Source organism: Pipistrellus hanaki (assembly GCF_964339955.1).
Source record: "Pipistrellus hanaki genome assembly, chromosome: 8".
NCBI classification, from domain to species: Eukaryota; Metazoa; Chordata; class Mammalia; order Chiroptera; family Vespertilionidae; genus Pipistrellus; species Pipistrellus hanaki.
In genome coordinates, this window is record NC_140510.1 from 50,356,756 (window position 1) to 50,366,588 (window position 9,833).

The 9,833-nt window shown below is 36.0% G+C and overlaps 1 protein-coding gene across 2 annotated transcripts; it reads left to right on the forward strand.

Moving 5' to 3' along the window:
* Positions 1–1,701: 1,701 nt before the first annotated feature.
* PJVK (pejvakin) lies at positions 1,702–9,748 on the forward strand (the record flags this gene model as incomplete). Of its 2 annotated transcripts, none has more annotated exons than XM_084892555.1 (6): positions 1,702–1,912; positions 2,653–2,848; positions 3,370–3,511; positions 4,810–4,927; positions 6,744–6,842; positions 7,058–9,748. In XM_084892555.1, 6 exons carry the CDS (start codon positions 1,702–1,704, stop codon positions 7,348–7,350), a joined length of 1,059 nt encoding a protein of 352 aa, XP_084748681.1. In that variant the 3' UTR covers positions 7,351–9,748. The 2 variants fall into 2 exon arrangements, with proteins under 2 accessions (XP_084748681.1, XP_084748682.1); XM_084892556.1 differs by having other exon boundaries at positions 1,840–1,912; positions 2,670–2,848.
* Between the last annotated feature and the right edge of the window lie 85 nt (positions 9,749–9,833).

Sequence of the window (9,833 nt, forward strand, 5' to 3'; positions counted from 1 at the left end):
TGCTTCCATGCGTACCCCACCTTGGGGTCTCAGGCTTCTGGGCATCCTGTGTCCCGGCCTATGGAGGCCTCAGTTCTGCGTCCTTAAAAGGAGGCCGTTTCCTGCCGGGAGAGAGAGGCTGGTGGGGTTGGCAGGTCTCACAGTCTGTGGGCCTGAAGCCCAGCCTTATTTTGTTGTGTGTGTGTTTTTTTTCTGGCGGGGTGAAGGATGAAAATTTCAAAGGCCACATTTGTAGAGACCATCCCTGGGCCTGGCCGGAAGCTTGAGGCTCGAGGTGCACCAGCCCCTGAGGGCTGCGGTGGCTCCTCCCTGCAGCCCTGCCTTGAGGAGCTCGCAGGGACGCCCAGAGACCCCTCCTTCTCTCTTGCTCCGTGGGGCCTCTTTGTCTTACACAGGCTTTTGTCTTGAAAATAAATGTGGGGCCTGCGGATCCCAGCAAGGCCTGCTAGGTGTAAGCGAAGGCTTTTCTGTGAACCAGATTCTAATTAAATATTGTTCTCTGCACACCTGTGGTGTTGGTTGTGATGGCCTTTGCATGGGATGCACCACCTTTGTTTTGATAGGGGTCAGACAGCGACCTGAGATGCCCAATCCTTCTCTAGGGATTTGCTAGCCACTTGCAGAAATGACTCCCTGTGGTTTCTTGGTGTTTTGGAAGGTTCTTTGCACAACACTATTTGCACGAGGGGACATTAGTAAAAACTTCTTTGGAGGTTTGCACGTGAGCCCTGGATATCTGAAAGTAAATGTTTTAAAAATGTCCAGAATCTAACAAAATTGATTTATATTATTTGAGGCTTGAATCAACCTATTCTTCCTCTCTATATGTGTTGTATCGATTACTAGCCACCTAACTATGGCAATACAATATTTCAGCACTCAGATTTGTTTCTAAAGTGTATTTTAGCCACAAAATTCCTTTAAAAAACAAGACAAATCCCTATGTTGCTCTCTTTAATGGCTGAGTTACTGATGAATAATAATAATGAAACAAAATGAAAATAAAGACAGTAGGATCCCCTTTCAAAGAGCTATCAATGTGCCAGCCTCAGGGTAAGAAACCCTCATGTTTATTCAGTTATTTATATGTAATGTGGTTTTCATTCAGGATTTTATAAAGATCTGCATACGTTTGTTTCCTTATAGTCTGTGACTCTTATTAATAAATCACTTGCTGTAACAAGGAAAATGAATGAGTTGCTGAAACGAACTATATACCATAAGAATTCAAAACAGTACTTTTCTGTTGCCAGAGTTGGCATGATGGACTTGTGAAGGAATTCCCTTTGGACTAGGTACAGGGTAGCTGGTGTCCAGGCTAATGTTAGTGCATAATTGCATTTCCCTCAAAACTGGCAGACTACTATTAACCTTGACCCTCACTAAGGACATTGCTAGCATTTTAAAATTATTAGTTTCCCGTGTATATTTTAGTGCTATAGACTGCAGTTCCACATTAGACTTACTTTCAGTGTATCACTTTACACTGTTGATCTATAATTCATCCCCTGAGCACACCAACGGAGGCAGTGTTGTGAACTGTACACTGTAAACTACTTGGTGGAACCATGCTTTTTATTTTTAAAATATATAATTATATTTAAAATCAAGTAAGTTTTAGATTTGTTCCTGATTTTCTTTGCAAATATGGATTTGTTATCGGAGGGTTGCAGTTGATGGGTATTTTGATACTATATTAATATGTTTGCTGCTGCTACCAAGAGCTTTGTCAAGCAAGTTGGAGATGGAGGGAGATTAGTTCCTGTTCCAAGCCTCAGTGAAGCTGACAAATACCAACCTCTAAGTCTGGTGGTGAAAAAGAAGCGCTGCTTTCTGTTTCCCAGGTACAAATTTACCTCGACACCCTTTACACTGAAAGATATTCTTCTAGGAGACAGAGAAATTTCAGCCGGTAAGTTCAAATGTCTGTTTGAGAGTCACTGCTTATTCAGCTACATTGTTGGTAATCTAAACATAGGTCATTTTTACTGCTTCTGTTTGTAATATTTACACATTTTCATTGATAAAAGCAGCTTTTATTGCTATAGCAGTAATAATATTATTATGATTAACAGTGCCTAAAGTTTGTAATAGTATCAAATCTCTTATTGATCAAATAACTTTGAAACCTATTTTATAAGATTATTTTATAATTTTATTTCAATTATCTTATTGTTTTAATCAAATTAGCTTAGGAAATGGCATAGTAATATATTTTTTCATCTATGAAATGGAGGTATTATTTAGTCTTACCTATCTCACGTGGTCAAATGAGATGAAAGTAATTTGTATTTATTTTTTATGATTTACTTATTACAGTTGGCAAACAAATATATTACAGACTTGGTTAGAAAATAAATGGACATTGAGACAAATTATTTCTTAGAAACATCTGCTTTTCTTTCAACTATCCAGTGGATCATGATGCATAAGAAATTCTGTCCAAATTGAGTTCATTTTAAGCACTCTAGCTATTTATTTCTTCTTGTTTTCTAATTAATTGGATGACTATATTTAATCTTGATTTGAAACTGCCTTTCTTAATAGGTCGTTAATGAAGTCTTAAATAGCAAATTAATGTGATACCATACGTAATCTACATTAGAATAATTGGTGACATTTGAAAAATATTAACTTCCTTTTTTAAAAAAGGTATTTCATCTTATCAGCTACTGAATTATGAAGATGAATCAGATGTTTCACTCTATGGAAGGCGAGGCAACCATATTGTGAACGATGTGGGGATTAATGTTACCGGATCAGATTCTGTTGCCGTCAAAGCTTCATTTGGTGTAGTCACTAAACATGAAGTGGAAGTTACAACATTACTCAAGGAAATTAGTTCACGGTCAGTATAATAATTATTGTCCTGCAGAGTTCTCATTATTTTTTTTAAATTATGTAAACTTCATTATAAATTATTAAAACATTCAGGTTTGTTTTAGTAATGTAATGTATTTGTTTGAAATAATACAAATTAGTGTAATATACCCAAACTTTTGATAGGAGTAGGTATCCAAAATCATTTAGTTTATAGAGAATTTTTAATTGTCCCACAAAATTGCTTTGGATATGAATACATTTGCTAAATTATTAGATTAAAAGAATACAGGAATCTGCTTGCAACGAATATGCTAAGAGAGTCTCTCCAATAGACTCCTCTAGTAAGCATGTTTTAAGAAAATAGAAAGGAGAAGCAGATTATTCCATTTCTTTTGAGCATCCTTTCTGATTTGTGTTAAGCCTGCCTTGATTTACTTTTAGTTAAGGTAAACTGTGAATGAGTAATACATGATAGCAAAAAATGTTTTGGGTGATATGTAGTCAGATGCCATAGATTCTTGTGACTGTCTCTCTTGTTTATTTTAGAAAAATTAATTTTGACCACAGCTTGATACGTCAGTCAAGGAACAGCAGAAAGGCAGTATTGTGTGTTGTCATGGAAAGCATTCGAACCACACGGCAGTGCTCACTGTCTGTGCACGCTGGAATTCGTGGGGAATCCATGCGGGTAAAGCCACACTCATTAAGCTTCTTTTATTAGAAAGCTGCAATGGGAATTTTTTTTAAAGTACTCAAATTCCAATGGGACTTGTGTATTTGGTCAAATACAATATTAAGATTAAAGTACTGCAATGATATAAAGGATTTTGCATAGTGATGGTTTTGTATTAGAATGTGAAAAAAAAAATCCAAGAAAATTTGGATTGCAACATGTCTAATATAATGAAAACAGAATATTAGTCCTCCTGAAATAATATACATACTGGAGTCCCTCCTATTGCTATTTAAATACTGTTTTAAGAGTAAAAATTAGATAATTTTACTGAATTCTTTGATATCATTTTCAAGTAATATAGTTTATATTACTTAAATTTTAAAAGTTGAATTTATAGTTTTATAATAAACTCATTTTTCTAAAATAATATTGTCAGTAACTAAACATACTTCAATGTTAAATCTTTTTTTTTTATTTAATATATTTTATTGATATTTTACAGAGAGGAAGGGAGAGAGATAGAGAGCTAGAAAAGTCGATGTGAGAGAAACACCGACCAGCTGCCTCCTGCACACCTCCCACCGGGGATGTGCCCGCAACCAAGGTACATGCCCTTGACCGGAATTGAACCCGGGACCTTTCAGTCCGTAGACCGACGCTCTACCACTGAGCCAAACTGGTTTCTGCCAATGTTAAATCTTTTCAAAAGTCTTAAAAGTAATTGTGTATATTACTTCCATTATTATATTTGTCCTTGTCATTCACATAATAATGATTTGATTTCTAAATGTTAGAAAGACAGGGTTCAATGATAACATTTTCAAGTCTTTGATAATAAAGCTTATATTTAGCTGCTCACCAAATTGTTTAACATTGGGTCCTTTGGGCATGAACTTGATTTTGGTGATTGCTTTGGAAAGCTGCTGAAAGCTCTGTGGGCTTTGGGACAGTAGACAGGGTCGGCTTAAAGAAAGCCCTAGCACTTAAGCACAGTTGGTTTGCATTTGAAAGAAAAAGGCTTCTATGCCAGAGAACTTAACTTTTGTGGTAGCACTAATCATTGGCTCCGTTACCAAAGTAAGGGAGAGAGTGGTGAGTGCATTTCCTAATGTAGATCGAGATCCCATTGAACCATTTGGAACTCTGCTGTGAAGTTTACTTCCAGTAGGATAATTCTTTACTTGGAGAAGTGTTTTGTTTGCTTATTTCCTTTTGATAGGATTGAAGGAAATGTTATGTTTCTCCAAAAAGTTATCCTTACACGTTATGCTCCTAAATAATGTTATTTATTTATTTATTTTTAAATATAGTTTCATTTTATGGATGAACAGAATCCCAGGGGAAGGGACAAAGCTATTGTTTTCCCAGCACACACAACCATAGCTTTCAGTGTTTTTGAACTCTTCATCTACTTGGATGGTGTCTTTGGTGAGTGAGTGATTTGTATGAAACACTGAATTGATTATATCTTTAAGAATTTAATTATCTCGCTTTGTCTCTTTGATTATAGAACAGTGATGCTCTCAGCATTGTCAATCTTTTTTCTAAAATATATTTTTATTGATTTCAGAGAGAAAGGGAGGAGAGAGCATCAGAAACATCAATGATGAGAGAGAATCTTGATTGGCTGCCTCCTGCATGCTCCCCGTTGGGGATCAAGCCTGCAACCCCAATGGGACATGTGTTCTGACTTCCTGGTTCATAGGTCAATGCTCAACCACTGAGCCATACCTCTGGGCAGCACTGTCAAGCTTATGCTTGGATGAAGTAGCTAGAAATTGCTCTTTACTCCCTACTTGGCCAGTACCTCTTTCTGGTTCTTGATAAAGGCTATAGACTCCCACCATCCCACTTACAATTACAGATAAGAGCTAAAATGCAATTCACCGACAAAAGTATTCCTTGACTTATGGGGAGATAACACATGGACTTCTAATAGATGGTTTTTTTTATTATGGCAAACAGAGAAGTAAACAGTAAGATGCCTGAAGATGTCAGGGCACCCAAACTAGTATACCTAAAGACAACTTTTCTTTAATTTTTATCTATTAGAGATCCTCCCCACCTCAACTCTCCCTAAAAATAACTTTAAAAGTACAAACACTGCCCCTAAAATTGTCACCTTATGTAATACCTCAGTGCAGCTTAATTTTTATTTTTAAAAATACATATTTATTGATTTAAGATTGGAAGAGAAAGAGTTAGAAGCATCAATGATGAGAGAGAATCATTGATCAGCTGCCTTCTACACGGCCCCTACTGGGGTTTGAGCCTGCAACCTAGGCATGAGCCCTTGGTCAGAATCGAACCTGGGACCCTTCAGTCTGCAGGCTGATGCTCTATCTACTGAGCCACTAGGGCAGTGTAGCTCACTTTAGATTTCTATACTTCACAGACCTTTAAGGTTAGGAGGCCAGCCAGCTTGAGTCTAGGTGTAGGCCAAAGGATCAGGCAAGTGAGCCCTCTGGCCACAGTAATTTATAGACATTTTTGACCTGTTTATGTTTGTTTCTGCACTTCTATTGGAAGAAGGACTAGGGAGTCCAGAGACAAAACAAAACATGCAAATTAAATTCTCTTTGGGACCCTTCAGGTGTAGGTTTTTTACAATTATACTGTTAGGAGGAGTCTGAACTGATAGAACTGATATCCATCAAAATTTTAAATACGGATATACTTTAGCGTTGCTTATACTTTTAGGAATTTAACATATAGATATACTTACTTGTGTGAAATGATATGGGGATAAGGATATTCAATTCATAATAGTAGAAGACTGGAAATAACCTTAAGATCTATTATCAGCAACTAAATAATGGTGCATCCATATAAAGAAATACTAAGAATGAGGGAGCACTACATATCCTGACATTGAATAATTTTTAAGAGATACTTGAAAGAAGTGTGTGTAATATATAATGTTTTGAGCCTAAAGAATTTTGTGTACATACATACTTATTCCTTTATGCATGTAAAATATATGGAGCATTTCTGGAAATATACACAAGAAAGCTAACATGGTTACCTCTGGGGTGGAAAACTGAGGCTGGGGTCAGGGTAGTCTAGAGATTTGTCACTATACCGCCTTGTTGTGCTCTTTGAATTGTGTATCATGTGAATGTTGCCTTTCCTAAAAATATGTAAAATTTAACTTAAACAAATACAACGAAGTCATGTACCGGAATTCATCAGCCACAAAATATAACAAAGTTCAACTTATAACATCTTCTAAATTCTCTTGTAGACCTTTGTGTCACTTCAGTGTCAAAAGGAGGATTTGAGAGGGAAGAGACGACGACTTTTGCCATGCTCTACAGGTTGAGGAACATACTGTTTGAAAGAAGTATGTCCATGTTCATTGAAAAGTATTTCAAATGTGTCCTTCTTCTTCTGGGGTCAACACTTGAGGTTGTTTATGAGTAATCCTGTTAAGAATTTAAATTTAAAAGCCAAATTATTTCATGACTGATGGCTTAGATTCACCTGGTTATAAATGCAGCTTGGTTATTTGTTGTTTTTTTAATTTGACTTCTGACACATTTCTCTGTTTGTCTTTAGACAGAAGAGTGATGGACGTCATTTCTCGTTCGCAGCTTTACTTAGACGACCTGTTTACTGACTACTACGACAAGCGTTTCAGCATGACCGATATTTCACTCAAAGAAGGGACTCACATCCGGGTTAACTTACTGAACCACAACATTCCCAAAGGGCCGTGCATCCTCTGTGGGATGGGGAACTTGAAAAGGGAGACGGTGTATGGGTGCTTCCAATGCTCTGTCGATGGGCAGAAGTACGTGAGGCTTCACGCAGTTCCTTGTTTTGATATTTGGCACAAGAGAATGAAATAAAATGAGAAACGAATGCACTTTGCTGGTGTTTAAGGTGCAACGGTGCCACATACCTTTTTTTCCAAAATGAACTGTGGCAAATTAAAGAGGGAAAGAAATTAACCTGACTGGGCATCGTTTTCTTCATGTATGACGTGCAGGTGACAACAGTCTCCTCATAACTTGTATGAAGGTGAATATTTTTATGTGGAAAAAAGGGCTTAATTATAAAATTAAAGATGTAGATGCTCCTCCATAAAACCTGCCACTTACATTAGAAGTATTTTGGGGACTTAGTCTATCATTTTAGGTAACTTTTTACATAGAGGTTTTTTGAAATACCAACTTTATTTTTAATTGGGTTTTTACTAACATTTAAAGATGAAAAGGCTGCACAAGAGGCAACTTTATGGTGCCTTCACTCTTGCCCTGTTTCTGGTAAAATGAGAAAAAATGTGTTAATAATTTATTGTAACCAAAGTGTTCGATTGCAGTATCAAGTTAAAAGCACACTGAGCAGTGTGGTGCGTTCTGTACACAGTTAACAGGGTGACTGATAATAATAATAATGGGCTGCTATGTACAGATGTTCACTCGTTTTGGCTTTATAAAACTCACTGCTGTCATTTTAAAGTTAAGACAGCTAGGAAATGTTTCTTTCTTTTCTCCCCTGAAAATATTTTAAACATTTAACATATTTAGTTCTGAGATCTTTTTCATCTACTCTGTAAGATGTCTGAAATTTGTCATAAACAGCCTAAAATTATTTACTATATACTCTCATGAAAATAACTGCAAAAATAGTATGTTCAAATTCTAGAACTCACAGTGTATAATTACACCACTCATTTCTAGGTATATGCCTATGAAGGCGTAATGCAGTCATGTAAATATGAACTACTTGTGCACTATAAGCATGTGGAATGATTAAAATTTTATTTTTTAACTAAGCGTGATTAGTTTCAGAATCAATCTCTGTATTAACATCAACTATAATCTTTTAAAAGTTAAGTTTAAAGGCACTTTGTATGAAAACAGTGGGACAGAAGGTTAGAATAAACTTTGTATTATCTGATAATTTCCATTTCTATCTTCTGTCACTGTATTTTATTTTAGACAGAGTATATGATTCTAGGGCAAATATGAGGATTCAGACCAAAGAAGGGCCTAGTGACTTTTTTATACAAAAAAAGTGGGGGCAGTTTCCAAACCAAAGCATACTATTATCAACTTAGTTTACTTCTACTGAGCAGGTTTTTCTGAAGAAAGCAAAGAGATGAAGTTATAAAACCGGGCAGAGGAATGATGCAATCTTGGCAGGAAAGAAAAAAATAGTAAATGTCTTTGTTTTATGAAGTGTCAAACTTTGTGCTATGTCTATGTGACATCCACTAACCGGGTGGGTTTTGTGTTATCCCCACCCTTTTAAGTAACAGATTTTCTGGCAGTATATCAAAAGAGGTTAAAAGATACAGTGGTTTGGAAAGAGCAAGTTTCAGAAAATGCGAAGGCTTTGTTTTGAACTCACCTGTTTTGAACAGAGCTATTGACTGCCTGACCATTCCTTCCTACACATGCAGTAGGCTAAACCTTACATGTTCCAATAAACATGTGCCCTTTCTTTGCTACCAACTGCATCTGCAGCATCTCTCGCCTCTTTTTCTCCACAAGTTGTACCATGTCATGATTTGACCATGACACAAAATTGCCATGGGACATTTATTTTGTTTCTCTTTTGAAAATGTTTAAAACATTTAACATATAGTTCTGAGAGATATTTATGAATCCTCATTTCTATCCTCATTTGATATTTTCATGTATCCTCATGTGTAAAATAAATTATATACATTTATCAAAAATTTGATGCCATGTCAGTTTGTAATGTTCATTCATAATTAATAACAAAATCATCGTGAAATGAAATGGCATATGATAGAAATACTAGAGAAAAGGAACTACAGACTAAGAAATACCATGACATCAATTTAAAATCAAGACAGAAAGTTAGGGATGGTAGATATAAAAGCCTATGAGAAGGAAGAGGAGGGGCACATTTATCATGATGTCTAAAGGAGTACAAGACTCAGAGCAGTCTAGACTGTATTATGTCTGCTATAAGAGGCACAATTTGATCAAACATCTTTAACAATCTCCCACTGGAACAAATATATAAAGTCAGAAGCTTGCATCAAAAAGTACAGAGACTGTGTTGAAGCTCTCTGTGAGACAGGGTTATACAACTCATATTTTCCTGCATGCATACCAAAAGTAGACACTTCAGTTCTATACTTTTTACATACTACTACCTACTCATATGCTATGAGAGGTATAAACAGTGAAATGTTAATTTCTTGGTCCCTATTGAAAATTTTAAAAATGTGGGCATTTTAACATTTAAAACATTAAAAAATGGTCACTTACAACATGAGCACATGTTATTAGATTAGAGTTGGGAAGAGTTTTGTAGATTTTGAAATAGATGTCCTCCGAAGTGGGAGAATTGC